Source organism: Fistularia commersonii, chromosome 25 (assembly GCF_037954325.1).
Source record: "Fistularia commersonii isolate RoL2024-O1a breed Wild chromosome 25, RoL_Fcom_v1.0, whole genome shotgun sequence".
Lineage (NCBI taxonomy): Eukaryota > Metazoa > Chordata > Actinopteri > Syngnathiformes > Fistulariidae > Fistularia > Fistularia commersonii.
In genome coordinates, this window is record NC_141308.1 from 12,936,921 (window position 1) to 12,949,225 (window position 12,305).

At 41.6% G+C, this 12,305-nt stretch overlaps 2 protein-coding genes across 3 annotated transcripts in view; both read right to left on the reverse strand.

Moving 5' to 3' along the window:
* Positions 1-20: 20 nt before the first annotated feature.
* On the reverse strand, positions 21-6,028 carry cryz (crystallin, zeta (quinone reductase)). The gene is made up of 8 exons (XM_086172648.1): positions 5,831-6,028; positions 4,983-5,135; positions 4,055-4,218; positions 3,913-3,964; positions 3,633-3,782; positions 774-875; positions 565-660; positions 21-492 (listed from the first exon to the last, which is right to left on the reverse strand). The coding sequence occupies exons 1-8, from the start codon at positions 5,936-5,938 to the stop codon at positions 331-333; spliced, it is 987 nt and encodes a 328-aa protein (XP_086028774.1). The 5' UTR covers positions 5,939-6,028; the 3' UTR covers positions 21-330.
* A 1,915-nt stretch (positions 6,029-7,943) lies between these two features.
* The window catches only part of tox (thymocyte selection-associated high mobility group box), a 39,340-nt gene continuing 34,978 nt past the window's right edge, over positions 7,944-12,305 (reverse strand). For both annotated transcript variants that reach the window (XM_086172650.1, XM_086172649.1), the window contains exons 9-10: positions 10,178-10,338; positions 7,944-8,954 (exon numbers count right to left, since the gene is read on the reverse strand). In XM_086172650.1, the coding sequence (XP_086028776.1) occupies positions 8,918-8,954; positions 10,178-10,338 (198 nt within the window). In that variant the 3' untranslated portion in view covers positions 7,944-8,917. The remainder of the gene's footprint in view (positions 8,955-10,177; positions 10,339-12,305) is intronic.

Consider the following 12,305-nt stretch of genomic DNA (forward strand, 5'->3'; position numbering starts at 1 on the left):
CGCAACAAATAAATACATCATTTATTGATTATTTATCAATTTATTACTGATCGGACTTTGCAGCGGGAAAAAGGCAAAACCAGATCCGGCGCAAAGATGGCGGCCTATGAACGCCTCCTTGTTACATAACAACTTGTGTGGAACAGTTGGATCAATATATTGATTTGTGGGTCCGGATGATTTTTAAAGCGTCGCCTTTATCTTATATATTTATAGAAATATACATCTATATTTTTTCCATGATTTCAAGGGGACGTTCATTCAGTTAAGCTAGCAAACATAACCGCCCAGCGACAAAACCTGGCGGCTGCGTCTGATTGGCCACTTCCGTCACACGGTCAGGACCATCTTCCCCGTTGCCCCCGGCGACTCGATGATGTCACGGTGGGCCTGAGCGGCTTCCTCCAGCGGGTAGCGGGCGCCGACCACGGGGCGAAGCCAGCCAGCCTCCATCCCGGCGAAGAGGAGAGCGGCACACTCCTTCTTCTCCTCCTGCAGCGGGACGAGAGGTCAGCTGGTGTGTGAGTGTGTGTGTGTGTGTGTGTGTGTGTGTGTGTGTGTTACCGGGGTTGCGAAGAAGACGGCCACTCCCATGACGCTGCTCTCCTTCGCCATGGCGTCCCTGGGGTTGACCTCGATGGAGCCTCTGGAGCCCACGACCTGCGGAGGGAGTTTGCACAACACACACACACACACACACACACACACACACACTGGAGTTAATCGCTTCACACACTTTAATTGTTTTAAGCAAATGCGGATGAGACACGGACCAGGACGCGTCCTCCGTAGGCCAACATCTGCAGGTCGTTGCTCAGGTTGACGTTGGCGAGCATCTCCACTATCACGTCCACGCCGCGGCCCGCTGTGGCCTCCTGCCACACACACACACACACACACACACACACACACACACACACACACACAGAACGAGAGCTTACACTCCACTTTTATCAAAATGTAATGGGTGTCAAACGTACGGCCCGCGGGCCGGTACCAGCCCGCCAGGGGGTCCGACCCGGCCCGTGGAATTTATCTACAATTTGAAAAAATACATAAAAATCATGAGCTTTAAAATAAAAATGTGAATAAAACACTTTGTGAAATTTCAGCAGATAGCAGCAATGCAGCTTTTGGGTCTGTAAATAGCATTTTTACTTCTTTTTAAAAATGTACCTGTTTTTCCGTTTGGCCCCGACAACCTTGGTTGTCAAATAAGACAAAAGTGGACGTGGAGTTTAGGGTTTTCCAGGGAAAATTGACCACTTTTTATTATTTGGTTGAGGTTAATAAGAAACCCGTACGCTCGGTGAGGATGCAGCAAGTATCGGTGCCACGATGAGACTTCCCCTCAGGGGTCACCAAAGAAAATCTACCTTCTCCATCTCACCCTATTCTCTGGATCCTCCTCTCTCACACCAACTACCTTCAGGTCCTCTCTCACAACGTCCATCCATCTTCTCTTTGGTCTTCCTCTAGACCTCCAATTCCAGCATCCATCTTCCAATGTCTTCACTATCCCTCCTCTGTCCATGACCCTACCATCTCTGACCTTCTCTCCAAAACATCTAACATGTGCCGTCCCTCTGAAGGACTCATTCCTGATCCTCTCCATCCTGGTCACTCCCAAAGAGAAGCTCAACATCTCCATCTCTGCGACCTCCAGCTCTGCCTCCTGTCTTTTGGTCATTGTAGATGTTTCTAGTCCATACAACATCGCTGGTCTCACCACTGTCTCCTCCACCTTTCCTTTCATTCTGGCTGATGTTCTTCTTTCTCTTCGTACCCCTGACACTTTTCTCCACCCATTCCAACCTGATTGAACCCGTCTCTTCACCTCTTTTCCACACTCTCCGACGTTCTGGTCTGTTGACCCCAAGTACCTGAAATCCTCCACCTTCTCAATCTCCACTCCCTGTAGCCTCACCGTTCCTTCCCGAGTTCCTCTCATTCACAAACATATACTCTGTCTTGCTGTGACAAACCTCCATTCCTCTCCTTTCCAGAGCATACCTCCACCTCTCTAGATGTTCCTCAACCTGTTCCCTACTCTCACTACAGTTCACAATGTCCTCTGAAAACATCATGGTCCATAGAGTCCTGTCTAACCTCATCTGTCAGCCTGTCCATCTCCACTGCAAACAAGAAGGGCCTCAGAGCTGATCCCTCACCACTTTCTCACAGCGAGCATACATGTCCTGCACCATCAAACATACATTGTCTAAAATTAGTACTTTTTTTTAACTTTTTTATATAACGCCTCCACCGTGAACTTCTGTTACCCCTACAGCACACCTCACTAATGCATCACGGTGAGCATACATGTCCTGCACCAGTCTAACATACTTTTCTGCTACTCCACATTTCCTAATACAACACCTGGATTCCTCTCTCGGCACCCTGTCATTACTTTATCTAGGTCTACAAAAGCAAATACAATCACACTATGATTTTACTGGCCCGGCTTCCCTTGACATCAAATTAGGCCATATGTGGCCCCCCGGACAAAAACGAGTTTGACATCCCCGATCTAAATCTGCATAAAATGCCTTGAAAATCTGGGTTGTTGATGACAATCTTAAAACATTTGAACAGCTGACAAAAGAATTTGATCCCCCAAAGACAGACTGATTTAGATATCTACAGTTAAGATCTTTCCAGACAACAAAAAAAGGGAGTGGGAAAAACCATCTAATGGGTAAGCTATATAGTATATTTTTATCTACAAATATACATAACTCCCAACAGAGAGATGGGAGGCGGAAATGAACATTGCCATACCGATGGAAACCTGGGAAGAGAAATGCATTGAGGCACATTGGAACCACAAATTCAAACTCCTGGAGAGAATTTAAGTGCAAAGTAATGATTCGGTTTTTCAGAACACCAGAAATAATAGCTAAGATGGGGCCGACATGTTGTAATTAATGGCGACCAAACACACACACACACACACACACATATACACAGGACTGTCAGAATCTTTGCACTTCAGACCTTAAAACACTTTATAGCCTTGACTTTGACATAATTTTTTTTATTTGTATTTCTTATTTCCCCCCCCCCTTTTTTTTTTACTATTTATACAATTTCCTACTATTATTTATTATTGTTATGTTTTACTTGAAACTCTGGCACAACAATTTCCTTCAGGATGAATAAAGTTGCTCTTATTCTTATTCTTAAAGTTCTTTATCTTCTGCAATGCAATTCCAAAAAACAAAAATGTCATACATTCATTACAAATCAACTGAAATATTGCAAGCCTTTTATTATTTAAAAATCGCTGATTATGGCTTACATCTTATAAACACTCAAAAATCCTATCTCAAAATATTAGAATATCATTAAAAAGTTTTTTTTTTTTTTTTAATTGCATTATAGAAGATAAAGAACTTTATTACAATAGTCTAATTTTCCATCTTGTAGTTTGGCTTTGCCCCAAACTAAGTTTATTTTGGAAGAAGGTTTCTGATGCCTTCAAGCATTTTTTTTTAATTTTTTTTTTCATTTATTTTTGTACCTGTCATTGATAAAGAGAAAAATTAAATAAAAATTAGGTTCGAATTTTTTTTTTAAAAAACATTATTTTTATATAATTACCAGGTGTGTGTGTGTGTGTGTGTGTGTACCATGACTCTGTCGGTGTACCCTTCCTCTCTGTGATTAAAAGCCAGGTGAGCTCCGTTGTTGAGAACCATCTTCATCCCGTCGTCCGTCCCCGCCGTCCCCAGCACCCGGAGACCCAGAGCGCGGGACAGCTGGCACGCTGCCACGCCCACCTTCAACACACACACACACACACACACACACACACACACACACACACACACACACACACACACACACACACACACAAACATTGAGGAGATCCCTTCAACCTGGCTGGTGGACCCGGACGGACTTCCTCACCCCTCCGCTGGCTCCGTGGACCAGGACCGTCTCTCCGGGCTTCGCTCGAGCTCTGGGACGCAAAAACAGCGGCCTGAGTTGGAGGTTCTCCTGCGGACCTTCTGCAGAGCTTCCCGTTACCGTGGTAACCGGGGGCTCTTACTTGTGGAACAGCGCCCTGTAGGCCGTGAAGTACGGGATGCCGATGGCGGCTCCCTGGTTGAAGTCCAGGGCGTCGGGAAGTTTGTGGACACAGTCGTCTGTCGCCACGGTGAACTCGGCGTAGCCGCCGCTGTCCGTGGCGGATGTGAACACGCGGTCACCTGACTGACACACACACACACACACACACACACAGTTTACACTCGCTTGCTCCTCACAAGCTATTTATTTGTGGATGTCTTTGCTATTTTCTGCTCCATATAATATAATAAACATAATGCAAGAAACTTTGAGCAATATTTTTTGGCACTATAAGGTTGTAAAATGAATAAAAATATTAAAAGTATAATACAAAAAATGTATACAACATAAAATATAAGAACTATACTTTTGCAAACTATAAGTTTGTACAATAGATAATATGAATAAAAATGTAAATACTTCAATATAATATAAAATAAAAATAATAATCAAACCTCTATTGAGTTGACTTTTTCGATGCGGCACCCATCCCTGACTTGGCAGTGAATGTGTGTGTTTTTTCTTTTTTCAAACACTGATATAGGACAAGATATACTTAATTGATCCCCATTCGGAAAATATTTTTTTGTCACGGCAGCACAACTATTATAGTATCATAAAAATGGGGCTAAATATAGAGAGACAATTAAAAGATAGCAAAAGACAACCACAAATAAATCGACAGCAGAGTGAACAACAACAACAATAAGGATGAGAATAGATAACAGTATGGAAAAAAAACACAGCATAACTATTCATAACTATTCACATTTTACTTCCTGCATGTTTGCGAGCTGGACTTTAACAGGTGCTGCGATTTCGCTGCCCGCCACCAACACCCTTTGCAAACAATCTCTCATTTCTACAAGTCAATCATCTGGAACCTTTGATTCCCAAAGGTGACCCACCTTCACCGCCGTGACGCCGGCGCCCACCGACTCCACCACGCCGGCCACGTCGGAGCCCGGGGTGTAGGGCAGGGGGGGCCGGCGAGGGTACGACCCTGCACGGATGTAGGTCTCCACGGGATTCACGCCGCAAGCGTGGACGCGGATCAGCACCTGCGGGGTGCAGAGGCACCATCATGACCCCTGTGACCTCCTCAAAACAACTCTGCAAACTATTTTATTGAATTCTGGTTCATTGACATTACATTACAATAGGCTGACACTTTTATCCAAAGCGACTTACAATAGAGGACATAGGGTCTGCAAATAACACTTGCAAATTGACCACCATTATTCTGTGACAATTTTTTTTTGCACTTTTGCACCGTGGGTCTTAGAATAACAATATTCCAATGCTCTGTATGTGTAAATATATGGCAGTACTGATGATAAAATTGACTTCATTGACAACAATTCTATGCTATTTAAGTAATTGAATCTGGATTAAATGTGGGAATTTTTCTACGGATTGTTAAATAAAATAAATAATTTTCTGTCAATTTATATCATATTTATTGACATTATAACTTAGGCTTCTGTAACAAAATAGTTTCCCCTTATCTTAACTTAATATCCCCACTAAGTGTAGCTCAGGTAAACCCACTAGGAACTTTCAAAAAGTAGTAACTTTCATAAACATAACCCAAACAGGAAGTGAAATTTGAGAGTGAATTGTTTTACATTTAAATCACGAATGAACTGGATTTATTTTGAAGTTAAATGTATTACTTTATATAATTTTTCCTGGATTTAGCCCGTTAGCTGTGGAGCTACATCCGGGCACCGGCTAGCGGACCGGGTGGGCTCACCTGGCGGGGTCCGGGCTGCGGCACCGTCACGTCGGCTTGCAAACGGAGGACCGACGGGGCACCAAATTCTGACACTAGGACAGCGCGCATCAGCCTGCGGCCAGACATGCTGGATGCTCCGCCTGTATTTATCGATAACTTATAATCGATTATTTGTTCTCCAATCTCCACTTCAAACTACTTCCCCGGGGGCTTCTTCTTCTGCAGCTGTTTTGCGGTTGACAAACAACAGCGCTGACTCATTACTGCCACCTTGTGGTGGGAGTGGGCATTACACCATGATAAGACTCCTTAAAACTATATTTATTACACTCTTAAGTACTCGTTTAGAGGTGTAGAACGTGAATTAAAATTCTTTTTTTTAATTATTTTTATTTATTTTACAAAGCAAGTCAATATTTGATTATTTGTTCCCACTGTGGCCGCTAGATGGTAATATCGAGCTTCATTCAGAGGCAACATGAGAATATTCATCAACTTGAAAATCCAATTGGATTCATGCGTTTATTTTTTCAGATATTGATATTATATTGACAGAAAAGTGTCTATGTCACCTTTTAATAAATAATAATGATAATGTAATTATTATTATGTTTTATTTTGTTTTATTACTATTTTTATTTCAGTTCCCATCGCAGCCACTGGGAAGCAGTATTTGGCTGCCACGTCCAGAGGGCTTATATGCAATTTTTTTTGTTTGTTTTTTTGCAAATAAGATGCACAAAATGCACAGAAAGTGCACAGCTGTGAGATTTGTGCAGACACACTAATAAATTTAAAAATATCGCAAACCCAACTGAAATCTCATCATTACTCTTTCAAATCCAATCAAAATTTTAAACCATTTTTTTTCTCATTATTTATACTTATGTAAGAGTAAATATTGGTAACTGATGAAGGGATGCTGAAGAAAATGGGTCAAACAGGGTTTGAAGACACACAAAAAGCCAAGTTGATGAATGTGTGTGTTTGTATAAAAACATTTAATCAATATGTTTCCAAAACCCCCCAACTGGCCTCCAAACATTTGAATTTAATTTTTGCATAAATTGCAGTGAATGGTTGTTTATCTCTATATGAGGTGTGTGGACTTATATGTCCATATGTTTGAATGAGACGGAAGTGGTTGCATGGCTCTATATGCAGCCCTGTGATTGGTCTAAGGTGAACAACAACAGCTGTGATTGGCTCCAGTGGCCCTACGACCATGAGCGCAAGATAAACACCGTGGATCTGGGGTGTCCGATACATCGATCGTGATCTACCGGTCGATCGCAAAGGTAGCGCGGGTAAAGCAAATGGGATTATTAAAATATTCATTAAATAGTCATTAGCCATTAAAATTTGTCATCCTTTCATCCGTCCTCAACCTTTTTGGCTCACTATGTATGCGCATACAATGGCGCTAAGCGCTAAATTCCAGCAAGCTAGCGAGTTACCTCATTATCCTCAAGTTTATTTCTTTTAAATTAAAGGAAGGGTATTAAATCGAGGTATAAAATATGTGGAACTTATCAATTCCAAAGGAGGGGAAGGATGATTTTTTTTTTTTTTTTTTTTACGATATAATTTTCCGAGTGTGTTTGCTTTGTCTGCTAGTCTACCATCGCTATATCAAAGGGAAATGCGTAAATAAAAACTACAACACCGAGCTGAAGAGGAGAATGGTGAAGGAACTAAAATAAGAATTGATTTAAGTTCTGATATATGTAAGCTTTTTCCCACATGAAGATCATTAGATTCTCATACCGTTTAATGATTAGCATTTGGAAGCGCGCTGGAGGCCGGCTAGCGGTAGCTACATCCTGAGCGGATTCCTGAAATCATCATTATCAATTCTTGTATTGTGCAAAATGAGTTCATGCAGGTACACCAACATATAATGTACATATAAAAAACTCTCGATATATTTATATATAAATATATGTTTTGTGTTTTTATGCAGGTAGATTGTTTTGATTTTGTTATGATTTGTTTTGAAGCGTGTGCACACCTGGTGTCGATCATGAATGAAAGAATAAGGCGAATTGCCAATTTGCTGGCTGTATTTTCATATTTTTTTTTTTTTTTGGACTACAAACGCCACTCAAAGCAACAGTCAGAGGTGTCGGCGTTCGGAGTAACGACTGCACCTGAATGCAGCACGGACTTTATTCTCAAACACATTTTTCAGAATCTAAAAATAAGAAAATCTTCATAGTCGTCGTCGTCGCCCGGAGTCCTTCCATCTGCCAAATGAAAACCCCACGCAAAATACAAAGAGGTACAGAGATGAGGAGACGCGTCCTTTGTCATCAGCGTCAACACTAAAACAAAACCAGATTTTTAAAAAATAAAATTATAAAAAAAAAAACAAAACATTGAAACACGGCCGACCAAGCAACAGTTATATTCTTAAATAGCCTCTGTGCACAGAGATGACAGGAGAGACCATGCAACCCGAGCCAGCGCTCCTCTTTCACACACACACACACACACACACACACACACACATACATACACAGACACACACACACACACACATAGATGGTAGGGGGTGATTTTGTTTCTTTTCTATATTTCTTCTAACAAATTAGTCATTTCCTGGTTTTTAAGGGCTAAACCAGGCGGCTCCATGTTGATCCTAACCTGCTTATTATCGCCGCTGGAGTGTGTGCGTGTGTGTGCGTGTGTGTGTGTGTGCGTGTGTGTGTGTTCACACGCTTAAAGGGGGGGGGTTCCGATAAATATGAATATCAATGAAAACAATGAATCCCCCCTCCATCCTACAGAGACAGGAAGTGAGCTGCAGACAGAAGTTCACCTGTGGTATTTACATCTACCTGCTCCTCACACACACACACACACACACACACACACACACACGCTCGCGCGCTTACAATTCGGACCGTCAGCAGGAAACAACGGTTTCGACCAATCAGCATGCAGGAGCTCCTCTGGGTAGTCCGGGAAGTGTCTATCTTCGTATCTGGCCAATCCACCTGTGTGTTTGTCTGTGTGTGTGTGTGTGTGTGTGTGTGTGTGTGGAGGGGGAGGAGGGGGCGGCCGAAGGACTTGGCTGATGTTTGGTGAGTCTTTATGTGGAGATTAGCTCAGGTACAGAGGCTTGTCTCGCTGGAGCCCCCTGCAGGAGGAAGAGGAGGAAACGTTCAGAAACATTTTTGCATTTGGTTCGATTTTAAAAACCTCAAAACGTTCCTGAACCAGGCTGGAGATATAGTTGATTTTCCCTTTTTTTTTTTTTTTTTTTTTTTTTTAAATTAAAAAAAACATCTTTTTATTTAAAAAAAAATGACTTTGGATTCATAGTTTTCTTGTCGATTTCTCGGCATGCACTAGATATGCAGACGAATCAACATTTCTCACTTTTCCCGCTGTGTCATGAAATTAACAAAATAATAATGATAATAAAGTGCACATTAACAGTAAAGTGCACAATAAACAAACAAAATACGTTAAAGTACCATATTTTGCAGAGCTTAACACACACAGCATTACTTATTATAAGGCACATATATAATATGTATACATCTTAAGTTTTATAACATATATATATTAAAGATATATTTTTTTTTGAATTATTTTTTAAATCATTTATTTTTTGAATTCATTTTTTTTTTACTGCATTGATTATTTGTAGTATTATAATATTTTTTTTCTGCTAAGTGACTGGTATGCAAATGTTTGCAATATGATATGTGCATTGCGTATTATTTGTATGCTGCTAAACACCTTCAATTAGTACACAAATACTTAATAAAAATAAACAAATACTCAACTCGAGGGTTTTTTTTTTTAATCCCTTGGCAAAACATCTAAAACATTTCTACCAATGTTTGAACGCAGTTGACCACATAAGTGGTTGGAGGTCAATATTATTATTATAAATGATAAATTATAATTATAAGCACAACAAGAATCCATACACAAGATGCAGGACTGATTTTTGAGAACATTTATATAACCCAGTATAAAGATACAGCCTGATTTAACAGAATAAAAACCTGAAATGTAGCATTTGATACTGCTCAAAAAAAATGAACACTTAACACACTTGTGTGAAATCAAACTTTCCACTTGTTGTTTTACGGACATTACATCAACGTTGGATCAGCCTGGAGTGTGTTTTTTCATTTTTGTGTGATTTTATTGTCATCATATTGAACGATGCAAAGAACAAAGTATTTCATAAGAATATTTCATCCCTTCACATCAAGGATGTGTTATTTTATTTTTATAAACTGTCAAAAGAACAGCGGCGAGTCTCAGGGACGATGCGTTCAAGTCCTGGAAAAAAGAGTGTGTAAATTCAAGCCGCGTACGTCCTAATCCGAGCCTGTCACTCACCCGTTGCCATGGTAATCGCTGCCCCAGTCCAGAGGCAATTGGTGGTTGGGCGTGTGTCGGCCCAGCTGGTGGTAGTCGACCGACGGCGACATCACGGCCCCGCCGTTGATCATGGCGCCCCCTATCTGCTGGTAGTCGGACTGCAGGGGCAGCGGGTAAGCCTGGGACGGGGCGAGATGTCGGGGGAAGGTTAAGATCGGCGAGATGACAAAAGAAAAAAAAAAACAGGTCCCAAAAAACACAAATTCACAAACTTTTTTTTTTTTTTTTAATTTAATTTTTTTTTTTTTTTCATTCAACCCCGCCAAACTATTTTCTTTGAATATTTTCCTTTCATTTAATTTTGTATGGATGATTTCAAACAAAATATTATCGGTAGATTTTTATGATCATTAACATTTTTAAAGTTGAAATAAAAATGCCCCCAAATGTAAATATTTAAATTGAAATGTATATGATGATACCTAATTGGCATTAAATTGCATTAAAATTAAATAAAAACTGTGTCCCGACAGCCTAAATAATTGCCCAACCCTGTCTTAGTGTTATTGTAATGTTTTCTCTCCGAAGAAAACACTCAACAGATATTGAGTGTGTGTGAGTGTAAGTGTGTGTGGATGTGTGTGTGTGTGTGTGTGTGGTGGTAGTGTAACAGTTACACACAATAAAATAAACAATCTGAAAGCCAAACAGTCCATTTCTACAGTGTGTGTGTGTGTGTGTGTTTGCATGCGTGTTTGTGTGTGCGTGTGTGTGTGTATGTGTGTGTGTGTGTGTGTGTGTGTGTTGCAGGAGATGCATGTGTGTATCCTCGAGCACAACCGATGTCTGCAGCTATCTGTTTACACACCATTCTGGGCGGGGGCTCGTCTCGTGAGTGTATGTGTGTGTGCTTCTACCACAGCAACAAACAAGGAACCACAGCAACAAACAACCTGACAACCTGTTTGTGAACACACACACACACACACACACACACACACACACACACACACACACACGCACAAGTCACATGTGTGTATCCACATGCAAGACCAATGTCTTCAGCTTTCTGTTTATACACTGTTCAGAGGGGGGGCTCGTGTCCTGTGTCTGTGTGTATGTGTGAGTGTGTGTGTGTGTGTGTGTGTGTGTGTGTGTGTGTGTTTCTACACAGCTACACGCAATAAAACCACCTGAGAGCTTTAGTACCGCTCGCAATCTACAGGGAGCGCCATTTCACCCAGACCTCAGAACAGCGCCCCCTGCTGGCAGGAAATCCATTGCTGCAGTGTGTGTGTGTGTGTGTGTGTGTGTGTGTGTGTGTGTGTGTTTTTGTTTGCATGTTCAGTGTGTATGTGTGCGTGTATCCAAGAGCATGACCAATGTCCGCAGCTGTCTGTTTACACACCATTCGGGGCGGGGACTCATGTTGTGTGAGTGTGCCTGTGTGTGTGTGTGTGTGTGTGTGTGTGTGTGTGTGTGTGTGTGTGTGGTGGTAGTGTAACGACAACTGACAACTGACCGCAGTACCTCCCTTGCTCTGCAGGGGAAATCAGCAAGGAAACAGGCACCCCCAAACAGCGCCCCCTGCTGGCAGGAGGTCCAAAGGACAATATTTTTGTTTGTTTTGTTTTGGTTTTTCTTGCAGTCCATTTCTGCGTTGTGTATATGTGTTTGCGCGCCTCTATACACACACTACATTACATTACATTACAGTTATTTAGCAGTCACTTTTATCCAAAGCGACTTATAAAAACTGCAATTCAATAACAAGATCCAAAGTACCAGTAGTTGTTATTCAGAAGTCACCACTCTACCAAATAGCAATTTCAAAACCATGTAGTATTAACTTTAATTTCTTTGTTTTTTTGTGTGTTTTTTGGGGTGTGGGGAGCCTTGGTGCGATTAGTGGGGTAGTGCTTGGTGAAGATGTGCGTTTTCAGCTCACGGCGGAAGATGGGCAGCGACCCCCGCTGCTCTGACACACACACACACACACACACACACACACACACATACAAATCGCATGTGTGTATCAACAAGCACAACCGACATCTGCAGCTCTCTGTTTACACACCTTTCAGGGTGGGGGCTCGTGTGTGTGTGTGTGTGTGTGTGTGTGTGTGCGTGAAAGCCTACAACTGAC